Here is a 15447-nt window from a genome sequence, read left to right on the forward strand (position 1 = left end):
TTATTTTTCTCTTCTTATCCAGTTTTGCTACTTTTAGCCATCATTTCACTTCATTTAGGTACCATTTTTCTCCTTTTGATTTTTAGCCATAGATTTGCAAATTCTAGCTTCTGTTTTGTAAACACAAGCATATTTATGGCTAATTTTATGCATGTTTTGCTAATGTTAGCTTCTGTTTTGCTGCTTTTATTTTGTAGTTTGTCTTCAACCACCTGTGTTTTGGTTCTTTTAACTTTTAGCTCATGTTTCACTTCTTTTGCCTTTAATCCTTCAGGACTCAACCTTCACAATGCATTTGATTTCTGGTGATATATTTAATTTTGTTTCCTAAAACTGATATCATTCATGGCATATAATGTATGTTTAAGCCGGCCTTGACTTCAAAGTGCATCATAATGCTGTTTCAGACTTTAAATACATAAAGACAAAGTGCTTTTATTGATCAAACACTCTTTATTAAACTCAATAGAACCAAAAGCTAAACATATGCATCATGGTTTAGTCTGTCAGCACTAATAATCCACTTCCATCAATGTTCGGATCGCATTGCAAGAGTGTGTGCATGTTTCGTTGTGTGGTGTGAGAACAGAGGAAGTTTGCTTTGAGGCCTCAGCAGAGAGCAGGCTGAGCTCAGCAGCTGCTCTGATGTCTCTGATAACATGATCCATAATGAGGCGGTGGTGATGATGCAAAATGATTCAAGTGAGTGGGGGATCTGTAACCAAACAAACACATAAAAAAAGCAAACTAACACACACACACACATACAAAGCATAGTTGGCAGCTGGTTTAAATAGTAACACAAGCAAACATAACTGAGAGGGAAAAACATGGTTAGAAAGCAGAACAGTTGAATGTGGTACAAGATGAAGCTCGTTTTTGTTCCTCCTCATTTGAAAATGGTCACTTTTGTAATGCAGCAAACATTACAAAACTCAGTCTTTATCAAAAATGCTTCCATTTTTGCATCACGGAGAGTAGATGTAAACTTGTTTGTTGCAGGCAGACACAAAAATCCTGCACAGCTGCATCAGAAATAGCCAACCTGTTTGATGGTTTGTAAGAAATGGGGAGTTTTTTTGTCCATTGAATTAAAAACTGGGACTTCTGAGAAACTTAAGAGCACCATTAAAGCAAAAATAAAACCTGCAGAGATTTCATGCAGCAGCAATCAAGTTTGTGTTGGAAGTTTTTAGTTAAGTAAGAGCTGGGGAAAGGCGATATGGCTCAACACCTTGAAGGCACTGTGGACTCGCAAGCCAATTATCATCCTAACCTCAGCCCAAGTACTGTCTGATAACTGATTCTGTTTGTTTTTTTCTTGTTTCATGCTTCTTTCAGGCGCCTTAATGCATGGATAAAACTCAAAAAATTTCAGCCAAGTTGTTCGATATCGTTTCTGTCAAAGCTGCATCCTCTGGCACTTGTTTTGTCCAGAGCGCACACACACTGATACATGCAGTAAATGTCCATCAAAGATGTAAAATGCAAACAAAAAAAAAGTTAAAAGTCAAACATTAAAGCAAAAGTTGGAAGTAAGACTCAGGCGTTTGGCAAAGAAAATCAAACCGACCAGTCGAATGAGTAAAAGCTCCTTGCTTTCACTCATTCTGAAGTCAAAAAAAGCTGCCGTGACGATGAGCTAAATCCTGATCCTGCGCTGAGAAAACCCCTCTTTGCACTGAGACAGAAAAGAAACATCTCATACAATCGAAACGTCATGAGATCTAAACATAAAACTCTGCATTTCACACATATATAATATCATGAACAGATATTACTGTAATATAAATATGACATTTCTCATTTGTGTTTCAACTCTAAATAAACCTTTTGAGGAAATAAAAGCAACTAACACAAAATATTGTATTTACAAAAAAAAAAGACTTTTGGCATTCATATTTAACTCTATGTTACCACGATATAAGATGTGCATCATTTGACGGACATGAGTGTTGACAGACTGGTGCAACCACAGCTCCAAAACAATCAAATAAAAACTAAATAAAAGGGTTTGGCATATTGATTTTTATCATTTTTGATATAAGACTTTAGTTAAATATAAAATCAAAAATCAAACAAGGAATAAATCTTTGCTATCACACCATTCAGTAAGTGTAATTATTTGTCATACACAGTATTCAAAGGACTCCTGGAAACTCCCGAGCACGATACAAAGAAGGATAAGCTGGTTAGTATGTACACGGAAAGTTCTTTACAGCTGTGCTCCACTGGATAAGCGTCTCTTCCTCCTTTTTTCTGATACTCTGGATATAAAAACAAACAAACAAACAAAACAAACCAAAGAACGTTCCCCACATCCCACCTTCTCCGGGAGTTCGTCGTCCTACAGAATAGGCAATCGTCGGAATCTCCAGTGATCGGTCGTTGGATTCAACTTCCTCCATCTGGGACACGTGATAGTCTCACAAACGGCTTCCTGTCTCTCAGAGTCCCTGCAGCGGCTGTTAGATGAACCACTCCTTCTTTGATTCGTCGATGGTTTCCGGGTTGTCGGTGCCGATGATGGCTGTGTCGGCGGACTCTGTGGCGGACTCCCCACTGCCCTTGGCCTCGTTGGTGTGGTAGGTGCCTTTGTGGCGGAACATGTAGCGGATCAGGAACACCAGCGTGCAAAGGATGGTGAAGATAACCACGGCAATAATACCTGCAGGACACATGGACGTAATCATTTTCACTCCCTGCTGTTACCTCAGGCCTTAGCTATTCATTAATATACAAACAATATAATCTAAAATCAAACGGAAATATCTGTTTTAACAGTTCTAATGACTGAACTATAAAAATCACTAAAATGTGTAATAAAATGGTACCTATGGGGGATCAAGCTGTAATATGATGTTACTTCTTACCCTGTACTTACAAGGTGTGTACTTGGTACTTACATGGTAGCATTTTATCATAGTACTACATAATACTGCCCAGTATGTACTTGGTACTTACAGGGTTCGTGCCTGGTACCTGCCGGGACCATACTAGCCTAAGTATCCTTGTCTTCTCTCGTTGTTGAGTCTTAAATCTTTGGAACCAGAGTCTGTGCACTACCATTGTGGCGCTTTAAGTCCCGCCTACTTCCCCATGCAACATCATGGTGTCACAAAAGCTTTTTTTAAAGAATGACACAACTAATTACAGCTAAATGTGTTGTAAAAATATACATTTGAGCACACAGCAGCAATCATCAGGAGTCAAAACCTGAAAAAAGTTATCCTAGGTGCTTTTTTTTTTGTTTTATTACCAGCAATGTCCTGTTTGTTTACATGGAGGACTTAAACATGTACTTGGACCATCCTGTGGGGAAGCTGTACCTCCTTTGGCTTCAACTTCTGGGATACGTACCCATACATGAGACATCACAAATGGAGTGCTGTATTAGTGAACCTGGTACTAGAGGCAGGATCTATTCCCGGATCAGAGCTCTGATTTCTGAGGTAAATGCCATGTAGCATCATGACTCCATATAATTTTCAGCTACTCAAGTGGCCTTTTGTACCTCCGATGATGGCTGAGTCTCTGTTGACTCCATCAGGAATGACTCTCTCCTCATTGAAGTGGATCTTTTCATCTGACAGCAGAAAGAAGAAGAACCAGACACATAAACTGGCTTAAAAAGTGGCAAAACTTCCCCCACAGCTTTGTTAAAGCCGACGACCAGCACGCACCTGTGTTGTCCAGATGCCCGGGATCCGTTGCAGCCGACATGGGTGGGATGGTGAGAGGCGACGCTCCACAGTTGGACTCCACCAGTTTGCCCTGGTAAGACACGGGCGAGGCCGCTGCAGCCTGCTTGTCTGCCTGACCGCCTGCTGCTTGCGCCGCTTTTCTCAGCGCAGACTTGAGGGGGGCGACTCCGTTGAACTGCACCCGCGAGAGACACCCGATGAAGCCCGGCGTGTTGTACTGTTCGATGAGGACCGGATCAATGTGTCCAATTTCTGTGGAAGAGACACACGGTTGGAGAAAAGCTCCTTGAACTGTTTAAATGAGCTCGTCTTGTTGCTTCATGTGAGGGTAAAACCTTAAATGATGTTAGCCCACACAGAACAACGCCCATTAATTTAATCTTATTTGGAAAAGGCAGGGAGGCAGAGAGAAAGTAAAGAGAAATCAGTTCTCTAAATAAAACACACCCATATTTGAGGAGAAAACAAACAGAAAACGCTGGGAAAGAACACGAAGGTCCACCTTTTATAGATACACAGAAACAAATAAGCAAAACTCTGCAAATTTAAGAGACTCAGTGAGAATATAATCACACATAAATAACAATAACCATCGTGCTTTTTCTGTAATCAGAAAACGTGTTTCATATTAAATGTTGCAATAGAAATAAATTACACACCAGGCTCAAACTTTAAAAATTAACATTTCGCCTTACTAAAGCCAGGTTTGATCAACCATGAGGATAACTGCTGCTAAAAATAGCCCATGTTTATACTTATAGATAGAAAAAATGAGCACACAACCCTTTACACATATGAGACTTTTTCAAAGTTATCTTTACTCTGCCTTTAATATAGATCTATACATGATCAAACTTTAAACTAAAGGCCTGTCCTGTTTCATGAACTTAAAATAAAGGTGACTGGATAATTTTATTTATATCCAACAACATAAACAATACAAGCCCATCCACACAAAGAGATGCACAAAAAAATATACACGAAAGACTGCAGGCATTAAATAAACAACAGTTCTGACACACACCAGGAGAGCTGCCTGTTTTGCAGAGATGCAAAAATGAGCACTTCCTCGTTTGAAACGTGACGGTTTGTGGACAAAGACACAGGCCCATTTGTTGTTCTGCAGCAGGACCTGTTCCACACCCAGAGCAAAGCGTTTGGACGAATGGGATGGAGGGATGAGGAATAAGAGGACCTCTGTGGATTTTTCTGCGTGCATGTGCTTATTTAATGAATCCTGTTATGTTGGATGATGGGATTCTGAGGATCTGGATGTGCTTCATAATGTAATTCCTACTCCTTATTCCATTTTGCTGAGTCCAATACGGGCATGTGTTTGTACACTATTGATTGTGCTGCCAGGAACGGAGTGTTTGTTTTATAATCTTCGCGTGACCAGATCTCCTGCAGACATCCACCCTGTCTCTCTCTCTCTCTCTCTCTCTCTCTCTCTCACTCTGATCCGGATTCAAATGAGGTCATATCAGGACCCAGGTGGCGCACCTTTTCTCACACTACTGTAATCCATTTTAACGCAGCTTTTCCTTCTCTGTAATTTGTGTCAGGTGACACTGGATGAACCCTTCCTGTGTACATCAGATGATCTGCTAAGACTAAGATGGTTTCAGGTGGCGCGGCTTGTCCAGCATTTACGGTAATCCCATTGTTTGGCAAACAGTTTCTCTCTGCATCTTTCTACAGAGAGAAGCTGCCAGCCCATGTAGGGACACAGGCCTGGAAAAAAAAACAATATTATGAATGAAGAAAACTTGTCAGGCTGTCACTAAAATAGAATTTGAGAATATGTATCTGTATATTTTAGACTTTTGAAATATAAAATCTTCTTTAGGCGGACTTAGGTTTAATAATACAATGATTCTGTGTTTGTGCTGAAAATGATCACTTCATTCAGGCTGTCCATTTCTGTTTTAGGATAATATATTGATATGTTTAGCTCCTCTGTAGCTACAGAGACGAGACATTTCCTGTCACTTTACACCTTAGAAAAGATGGTGTCCACGTTCAGTTGTGGTTGAATTTGCATAAATGGGGGCACACAACAACAGTGAACAGACAAAGGAGGGAAGTAGCAGCATTATGGTGGTTGCAGTGTGTGACAGATTACTGATAACAGTAGCTGTATGAGTGCAGAATATGTGTCTGTGTGTGTCTCCGCTGTTTGCCTGAACATGTGTCGATCGCTGCAGACGCCTGCGTGCGAATGCTAATAGGCTCTCTGCTGGGAGAAGAACAGGCTGCTTTGCATACAACGCCTTATTTAATGCACAAAGCAAACAGAAAGCAGCGTGTGTTTATTATACCAAGCATGTAACTCATAAAAAAAACACATTTTATGCTAACAGCTGTCACTGATAAGAGGCTGCGTTTAATACAAAAAATCTGACACAACTAGGCTGCAGTAATAACAACATTGCCTAGGCAATAATTCAGTTTTGCAAACATATTCCCTTTGAAAGGCTGTAAGACTTTAGCGCGTGTAGAAGTAAACTGGAGGAGCCGAGATGCCTGAATGCACCATGGAACAGTCATATCAAATAAAAGCACCACATACAGTCAACTCTTTACAAAAACTTGAAATGACAAGAATCTGCAAGTTAGTTATGACCCACTACTGAAGGCGATAAGGTTTTTGTCCATGTCTGTGAGTCTGTGTTTGCCTGACTGTTAGCAAAATATCTCATGAACCAGAAAAAGGATTTTAATGAAACATGCAGAAAGTAATCATTGGATGAACATCTGCAACTGATTACATCAACCTGATTCAAGATGGCTGCCACAGTCAACTGGGCTTAATTTAACAGATGCTGAGCTCAAACTTGGTGTGGTAGTAGCTGAGATTTATCCTCAACACACAATCTGAGCTCTAACAGGTTGACATTAACCTTTAAAATCAACTCTGTCTGTCGCCAAAACATCTCATGAACCACTGACTGGATGTTAATGAAACCTTCAAGAAACAATCACTGCATGTATCTCAGTAACTCGTTAACTTCTGGAGTCAATCTAATTCAAGATGGCTGCCACAGCTAAACAACCTTAGCCAACACAAAAATGGTTTTTGGTAGTAGCTGAGAGTCATTCACGACACATATTCTGATCACCACATCTTGAAATATCGCATGAAGTTTGACCAAAAAGGCAACAACTGAGCCATTTTTTCACATTAGATGATCTCAGAGTAAAATTCTGGACTTTAAAGACCAACAAATGCTACGGTTTTGAATCTTTTATGAAGATTTTGTAAATTTGCAGTACCTAACAGCCCATTAATGCGCAAACATCCACATCTAATTTGACCCCGACTTAGTCAGTGACCACAAAGTGACTTAATGCTTGGGATATCTTTTATTGCCTGCCCTCTTAAGAGGTTTCCAGACTGATCAATGAAACACAAGCAGCTAATCCATATGATCTGAGACTGCAGTCATGAAACGTATCAGCATCCATGCACCTGGGCGAAAACTCACATGTGCTGTCAAAACAACAAGGAAGGTGCCGGATGAGAGGAATAGACCCTCTGAGCGGTGTGTCACAGACGTCCCATGAATAATTCAAGGAGGTGTTTCTGGGGTTGGATAAAAAATGAGTCTGGCAGCAGAGAAACGGCTGAGTTAGCTCTGAGGGAGGGTGTGGCTCCCCTGTCGACAAGACACAGCAACTGGAAAGGTGTGTTTGTCTGGGCGAGTGGGTGACTGGAAGGGGGGGGGGTTGAGACTTGGATCTAACGCAGTTTCCATGGTGACAAATGGGAGCTGATTGAGGGGTGAGAGGAAGAGAAAAGGGGGTGGTAGTGGCTGGGCGGTGTAACAAACGTGTGATGCATCAGAGACGCATGGAAGGAATATCAATGTGAGCCCGACCGCCACACCCCTCGCACCAGAAACGCAATATTTTGTAACGTTCACACACAGGTGCACACCACAGAATGATAAAGAAACAGTAAAAAGATTTAAAAAAGTGAGGTTTATGTTTTTATATTTCATGGTGTTTGAGAGTCACAGAAAAAAATGGTTCAACAACAACATTTTTCATGCTGTTTTTCATGTTTGTGCATTTGTGTGTGAATTTGACCTCTTCAGACAAACTTTTTACCTTAAAACCCTCATAAATTTAACTGAAGTGAATGAAAATGTGTGAAGAGAGGCGTTGTGAACAGAATTATTAAATAAAAAAAGCAAATGAAGAGTTTTGGACATGACAAACACGTAGTTTTCAGCACCACCTCCAGGATCAGGATATTTAAATTGTACAGATGCCAATCAAGAAAAACAATCATGCAGAGCAGGAAGAACAACAATCTTTCTGAGCATCTTTCTCTGACTCACACACTCAAACACACGGATATCCCAGGAATCTGTGTAATCTCCCTGCAGCAGGTGTAAAAAACGCCCAAGGATCAGAAACTGCAACGTAAAACCCAAAGATGCAGGAATAAAACTCTCAGATTCTAATTAAATTTGCAGTTTGAGCTGAAATGACTCACTGACCTGCTGAAACCTAACACACACACATGCACACACACCTATATGAGAACACACAGGTATGCAGGACTGTAGTTACCTACACGTGTCAGTCTGAGGTACACCTTCGTCTCCTCTTCAATCCCACGCTCTTCCTCCCTGATATGAGGCTCTTATGACACAGCAGCACACTGACGAGTGCATCTCCCTCTCTCTGCCTCCCTGTTTCTCTGCAGTGCAGTCCCACCCCCTCCCCTCGCTCCTCCACAGCGGCTGGAGAAAACCTGGATCCTGAATCCACAAAGACGTGGATCAGGACTCCCCCCAGTCTGGAGTCCAACTCATGCTGGAGGACAGCCATGACGTCATTCTTTCACACACACAGATCCATGATCAGATTTTAAAGGACATCGTGAGATTACAGTGGTGATAAAAACGCCAATCAGACGCGATGTTTGGAAGCTAATGAGAAAGGAAACGTGCCTGAATTGAGGTTTATCGTGGCTTTAATCGTCACGCAGCTCTGAGCGCAAAAAGGTCAAAATGACAAACTGATCGAACTTGATCACAACACGCTTTAGAAAATGCTCAGGAGTACGACTGATTTGAGGTGAAAGAACCAAAACACTCAGCCTGACTACAAATCTGCTCTGGCCTCCACCTGAATTCATTTATCAGACCCAAACGTCTTGCTTCCTATTCTTTAAATGTTTAAATGCTTAAAACTAAAAAAAACATTTAAAAAGGCAAACCAGTTCTGAGTATTTCTATCCCATATTTTAACATTAGACTGAGATGTTTGGAGGTTTTCTCATGTTGTATATTCATGGTCTGAAACTTAAGTAATTGTTTTTTTTCCTTTCTAAGATCCTAATTCACAGCTTCAAACCATAACTTTATCTACATTTTTGCAAATATCATTTTCTATTCTCAAAAATGAAAGTCAAGAATTTACATGAGTATGGGAAATTCTTAGTAGTTTGATTTATAGACTTTATTATGCTTTAATATTTAAATAGAGCTTAATGAAAACTTTGCTTTAGGAAATAAATGATATTTATCTAAAGAATCAAAGGAGTTTGAAATAAAAAAGATGAGACAGTCCTATCTAAAAACGGCAGCTTTACCTAAAGCCCGTGAAAAATAATTAGCAAGACCCAAAGGGAGTGAAAGGGTGAGGGAAACATTAGCAGGGGAGGACATAAAATATATAAAGGAGAGAAATTTGAATTTTAGTGCGGTCGTGATGTACATGTCATTTACAACCAGCCCTCAGGGCAACGATCATCTGACTTTAACGATGATCTCGCAGTGGGCTCGATTTTTATCGTTCTGTCTCTGCCTTTGGCTTTAAATTTATTCTCTTTAACCCACACACACACACACACACACACACACTGAACCGACTTGCTGCACAGAGGACAGGAATGAGGCTGCTCTGGCTGATGTATGACTCACCTCCTTCATCTGTTCCACTTAGATGAAACGATCTGGACTCACAGAAATTACATAAACCAGCATACCTAACACACACACACACACACACACACACACACACACACACACACACACACACACACACACACACACACACACACACACACACACACACACACACACACACACACACACACACACGCACACATACACACATACACACACACACACACACACACCAGCACTTTGGAGAACATTGCACAGGTTTACATTCATTTCCGAGAGGCCAGCTCATGTTTACAACCTCCCTAATCTCAACCAAGCCTTTTGTACTAATATTTGTACAAAAATATAGCTTATTTAGGGTTTCAGGGATTTGCTTTTTGCCCCCAAAGCTAAGCCGAGTCAGAAGATTTTGATTTGTGCCAGCAGTGCATAAACATATAATCCCAGATACGGTCAAGGAAATACACAAACTTGCTTCCTGACAGGACAAACAAAGATACCCACAACCATTGATGTAAGGATCCAGTTACCCCCTCATGCACTCAGACCCAGCAAACTATTACAGGAAAGGAAAACAACACGAACTGAAGCTGAATCCTTCCTGCTCAGTGTTCAGCCTCACTACAACTAAATATGACTTAGAAACAAGGTGTAGAAGGAAGAAAAATGATGAAAACACACTTTAACAGTTATTAGTTTTACTCCCAAATCCTAATCTGTCAGCCACAAGTTGCTGCTGTCGAGCTAAAACCTCGTATTTCATGCTTTTACATCAATCAACTGGAATGGTTAGCCTTCACATCTGTATGAAAAGTAAAAGAAAAGTGTCACAAAGAGCTTGGGAACTAATTAACTAAAAGAAAGTTTGTTTTTTGTTTCCTGAAAAGCTGTGATTCGGACATAAAGACACAACAAAGTGGTTCTGTAAAGCTTAAATCCTAAAATGGAAAGTTATGAAAATGTTACTATAAACCCTGTGAGAGTTTAGGCCTTTGTTACAGCTGAGGAGGAGGTGGTGGTGAATGGATTAAATCGATTATTTAAATGTCACTACAGGAAGAAGGCGGATAAAAATGATTTGAAAGTCTTTTTGTTTTTATGCGGATGAAAGAATTACAGGTGAGCTTCATCAGACTGGAAATGATTTGTGTTTTCAGTCACTTTCAAAAGAAAATGTGGGCAAAATCCTGCAAACATGCTTCTGAATACAACGTTGGACAGAGATTATTAATACTTTTGTTGTGTGCAGATTAACAGTGAATCCATGATGAGCAGATTGGTGTTTGGATTTGTCTTCTTCTTCTTCTAGGATCCATTGTTTATCACAACAACTGATTCCGATTCACGAGCAGACAGTGAGAGGATTGAGCAGATGTCACTGTGATCAAAGGGTGTGTGTGTGTGCATTGTGCCGAACACAGGCTCTCTTTCTCCTCGAAGCAGAGAACCTGAGAGCTGAGCTGTCTGACAGCCTCTCTTGTCTTCGTGCTTCAAACGCAGATCTGAAGAACCTCCCTTTTCTCTCTCAGTTCATCACATGAATCGTCTCCTCCTGCTACCATAACTACAGTTTTCTCTAAATATGACTTACTGCTCGTACATTAAACAAAGCATGCTAACTGTGTTGATGTTTAACCTGCATCCAGTGCATTAGGTTTTGAGTCATGAATAAATAAAACAAACCTTTCCTGATTATAATGCTCAAACTCTTCAAGAAGTTTTAGTTTTTATTCTATTTTTTTCTGTTCAGATTGATTTTAGCTACATTTTATTCAGCTTGAGCAACTTATGTGTACAATAAATGTTGGCAAGTAACCAACAAAGATAATGTACATTTATTTACTTCCAAAACTATCCACACATGATGACTGTATGTCAGTTTTTTTACAGAAAATGAGCTTAAATTTGGTATGGTAGTAAATGGGAGTCATCCCCAAAACACACAGACAAAACATAGACTGTGCAGCTTCTTTGTTGAAAACTCCAACATACAAAATATACATCAATAAGCATTCATTTAAGGAGTAATTTGTTCATTTAAATTAAAAACAGACATGTTGTGCAAAATAAACATATGATGTAGCTGAATGCAGCTTCTGGCGACCTCTAGTGGACAAAATATGAAGTACAGTAAATCAGAAAGTTACAGTATTTGTTAGTATTTGAAGTGTTTTTTAATCTACATTTGTTGTTTATCACTACTGACTTTTATATCTTTGAAAAGTTTAAGAACTAAAGGTTTATTTATATGGGTTTGTCTTTGCATTACAGTAATAAAATAGAAAAAAACATCCAAATCAAAAAAAGTTTCATTCACTTAATTTATAAGTCTGCCATGTAAACAAGGGTGGCTTTGAATAAATATAAGAACGAGCTCAAAGAAGCAAAAAGCAACCTCCACATGTCACTGACATGTCCACAAAGCTGATATAATTTTAATCATTTTTCAGTGGAAAAAGGAAAGGAAATGTTGTGCCACACTCACCAAAAACTTTGCCCAAGAACAGCGTCTTGACCAGGTTGAACTGCGTGTCGGAGGCGTCCGGGAGGCTGTAGCTGACCGCAGGGTAATGGTCCAGCTGGAATCAGACAGACAGATCATAAACAGATCTGCATTTCAAAAAGCCTAAAGGTCTGAAAGCACCTGACCACGGCCTTTTTAAAACATGCAGGCCAGGATTTACATCAACCAGAATAAACAGGGTACACAAGAAGATGATAAAAAAGGTAGTAATTCAAGATGAAAACGGCTCACTGGCGCCCTCTTGTGGTTCCTGAATGCGTCATACTTCAGTAAACCAGATCTTAATTTTGGCCAACACAAAAACAGCCATAACTCAGAGAATTTGACAGATATTGAGTTAAAGTTTGATTGTGGTCGTAAATGAGAGTCATTATCAGCACATACTCTGAGAATGCAATTAATAAACGTTCATCAACAGAACTGCATGGAGTCCAAATCAAAGCTTGTGGCTTTGTTGCCGAGTTTATTAGCACGACTCATTTTTGCCTCGCAGTGCTAAAACATTGATGGTGGTGATAAATCTAATTTGTGCTGAGACAGACTGCCAGCTCCTACAGAATAAAGCTGGTGCACAGAAGCTTACGGCTGGACGGAAGCGCCGTGATCTGACACGGGGAAGTAATTAAAGAAGAAAAAACAAAAAAACACATAAAGTACATCAGTTAGGCAAGACGCCGAGCCAGGCCCACACGTACCATCCAAACAGCCTCTAATTGCCTTGGCTTTGATTCAAAAAGTCTTTAAAACCTTGCTGGAGGGAAGAACAATGGCCTCATTTTTAAAAAGACTCCGTGTTTTAAAAGTAGCATTGGAGATGTTGATCCAAAGTCCCTCACAGATGGTTTTAGATCACACAGCTACAAAGCTTTCTGCACAATTTGCATATTTTTTTTTATACATCTAGAGTCCCAGTCCCATTTTCAGTAAACTTTGTTAGAAAGGGAACAGATAGAATCAGACAAGCTGCTTTGTTCTTATCCACAGGGCATCAAGTCTTCCTTTTTTGGACAAAATGCACAATATGCAGAAAATAATCTTTGATTCTGTGCCCTGTAATATTAGAAACTAACAGGAAATACTTGGATAACCCATGAGTACTGTATACACCTGGCTACCATAGATAATCTACTGTAGCAAACACAAAAATGGCTTTAAATCTATCAGTTTTACAGATATTGAGCTAAAATTCGACGTGGTAGTAGCTGAGACTCCTTCCCAACACATACTCTGAGTGCAAACAAATCACATGAGATTTAGGGCTTCAGGCAGGATCTGATGTTAATCTCCAGGAAAACAAAAGTGTATGCGCAGTTTGGCTTCTTTGACCTCGTTTAAAAGGTTTTTATTGCGCTGGACGCCGAAGTTTCCACGACCCTGCTTCTATTTACGGTCACCGTTGGATGATTGTTTGTCTGAGCCGCTTGTTAAAAACAAGACGATCCATCACAAAGAGCTTCCTCCTTAAAATCAATAATCTCAAGGGACATGCAGACATGAATTTCCAACAAACGGACGTTAGGTTAGAGTTATCGACTTCAAAAGGAAACAAACTCTGTTTAGTCATGCAAAAATCTATGGCTGAAAGAAAACTAGAATGTTGTTATCGAACAGGAAAATTATCACAAGTAAAAACTATAAAGTTTCTAAAGTTTGTGGCAGGTTTAAAGTCTATTTCTGAAAGGAAACAAGCAGCGTATTCACAAACCGAACCCCCCATAAAAAGTGAGAGCAGCTAAGGTGATGAAGAGAGGGAATACACGACTTTAATATCCCTGCAACATAATTAACTTGTTATTGCTGTACCAATGAAGTTTCTAATTAGCTTGAAGGCTGCAGCTGGTGCTATTGACGGGAATAATTTCAACCCCACAAATTGGTTTCTCTGCAATGCTGAAATAAAAGATCATCCTTCTTTCTCCCTCTCCCTCTCTCTCTCTCTCTGTGAGCCCAGAGGAGAACCGTGTCTGAGCGTACGCCCGCCTGCAGAAAAAGTAAAGCAGAGCCCGAGGAGGCCGGCTGAAAACAATGACTGGAAATTTGTTGCACTGATGTTCTGAAAAGCCGTCCTTTCCTGCTCGGCTGCGAGGAGAGCTGGACTCCCACCAAAGGCCCGAGACGTACGTCAGCGTGTTGCTGCTCTTGTTTACAGGTTTGAATCAGTGGAGTTCTCCCATGCAGAAAATTCTCTGTATCCACAACCCCCTCTGACTAACTCTTTTTTCCCCTCACACACACACATAAACACACACACACCCTCATTTGATTCCTTCCAAAAGCCTGGTCCCAGCGGAGCATTGTGTGGGTTTTTGTTTTCCGCTGTGACTGGAGGGTGGGATAATGGGGCACAATTAAATTGCGCTCGGCTTATTTACTTTTATCTGGGAAAACAAATTGGCTCCGCAGCCAAGGAGGGCTGGTTCGAATCTCGAAACCTCACATAAAGGTCCGCCGAGGAAGACAAGCAGAAGAAACCTCATTCTACTGAACTCTGTCAATTACAACCACAATTACTGGGATCCTTTCCCTTTCCACGGCATCATTTAGAAAACACACTCCTCTCCTTTAATGCCTCTTATGTTGCATAAAGCTAACGTAAGCAAAGCAATTAGGGCTTAGACAAAGAGGAAATTACCAAAGGGTAAAATCTATTTCACCAACTATGTGCTTAAAAAATTCTAATTTAACCAGCGAGCTGTATATATTGAAACTAATTTCCAATACAGTGAGAGCACCTAAGTTCTCCGACTAACAGCGGAGAGACAAACATACTCCCGCTGCAGCTCAGACCCAACCATGAACAAACCAGAGAAATTACACTTTCTGTAAAAAAGAAGCGAGAAAGCCGAGCGCCGAAACACTCGGATTAAATTTAACGAAGCTGAAACTGAGCTGTTAAAGCTAAAAGAAGCAGAACACTAAGTTAGCTAAATGCTAAATGTAGCAAAAGACTACTGTAAAATAGACGCTCTTGCCAGATAGAAACATGTATTAATGTACGTGTAAATTAAATCAAATGTATTAACATGTTGATAGTTGAGGTCATCTGAGTTTATGGTGTGTGTGACTGCCTGCACCGGCTACAAGATAACAGGCGTGGCAAACTAACTCAGAAATCTACCCAAATCATAATGAATTACCTGTTACACATCTTAATATCTCACAGCATGGTGGCATTTGTAAATTCACAAGTATTCACAATGACGTCACTCAGACAGATAAGATTGATAAATAATAGCCCAGACAGAAGGCCAAGTTTACCCTCAGGGCTTAGAAAAAGAGCACTAAATGAAGCCAT

The 15447-nt window shown here is 40.2% G+C and overlaps 1 protein-coding gene and 1 long non-coding RNA gene across 4 annotated transcripts in view; one reads left to right on the plus strand and one right to left on the minus strand.

The window, feature by feature from the left end:
- Positions 1-433: 433 nt before the first annotated feature.
- The window catches only part of cntnap2a (contactin associated protein 2a), a 322102-nt gene continuing 307088 nt past the window's right edge, over positions 434-15447 (minus strand). For all 3 annotated transcript variants that reach the window (XM_017428430.3, XM_037973045.1, XM_037973044.1), the window contains exons 23-26: positions 12114-12207; positions 3684-3956; positions 3515-3586; positions 434-2668 (exon numbers count right to left, since the gene is read on the minus strand). In XM_017428430.3, coding sequence (XP_017283919.1) covers positions 2469-2668; positions 3515-3586; positions 3684-3956; positions 12114-12207 — 639 coding nt within the window. In that variant the 3' untranslated portion in view covers positions 434-2468. The remainder of the gene's footprint in view (positions 2669-3514; positions 3587-3683; positions 3957-12113; positions 12208-15447) is intronic.
- LOC119616618 lies at positions 4821-15440 on the plus strand. Its single transcript, XR_005232572.1, has 3 exons — positions 4821-4990; positions 5270-5358; positions 14104-15440. It is a non-coding gene; the product is annotated as an uncharacterized LOC119616618 (long non-coding RNA).

This window comes from Kryptolebias marmoratus, linkage group LG21, assembly GCF_001649575.2.
Source record: "Kryptolebias marmoratus isolate JLee-2015 linkage group LG21, ASM164957v2, whole genome shotgun sequence".
NCBI classification, from domain to species: domain Eukaryota; kingdom Metazoa; phylum Chordata; class Actinopteri; order Cyprinodontiformes; family Rivulidae; genus Kryptolebias; species Kryptolebias marmoratus.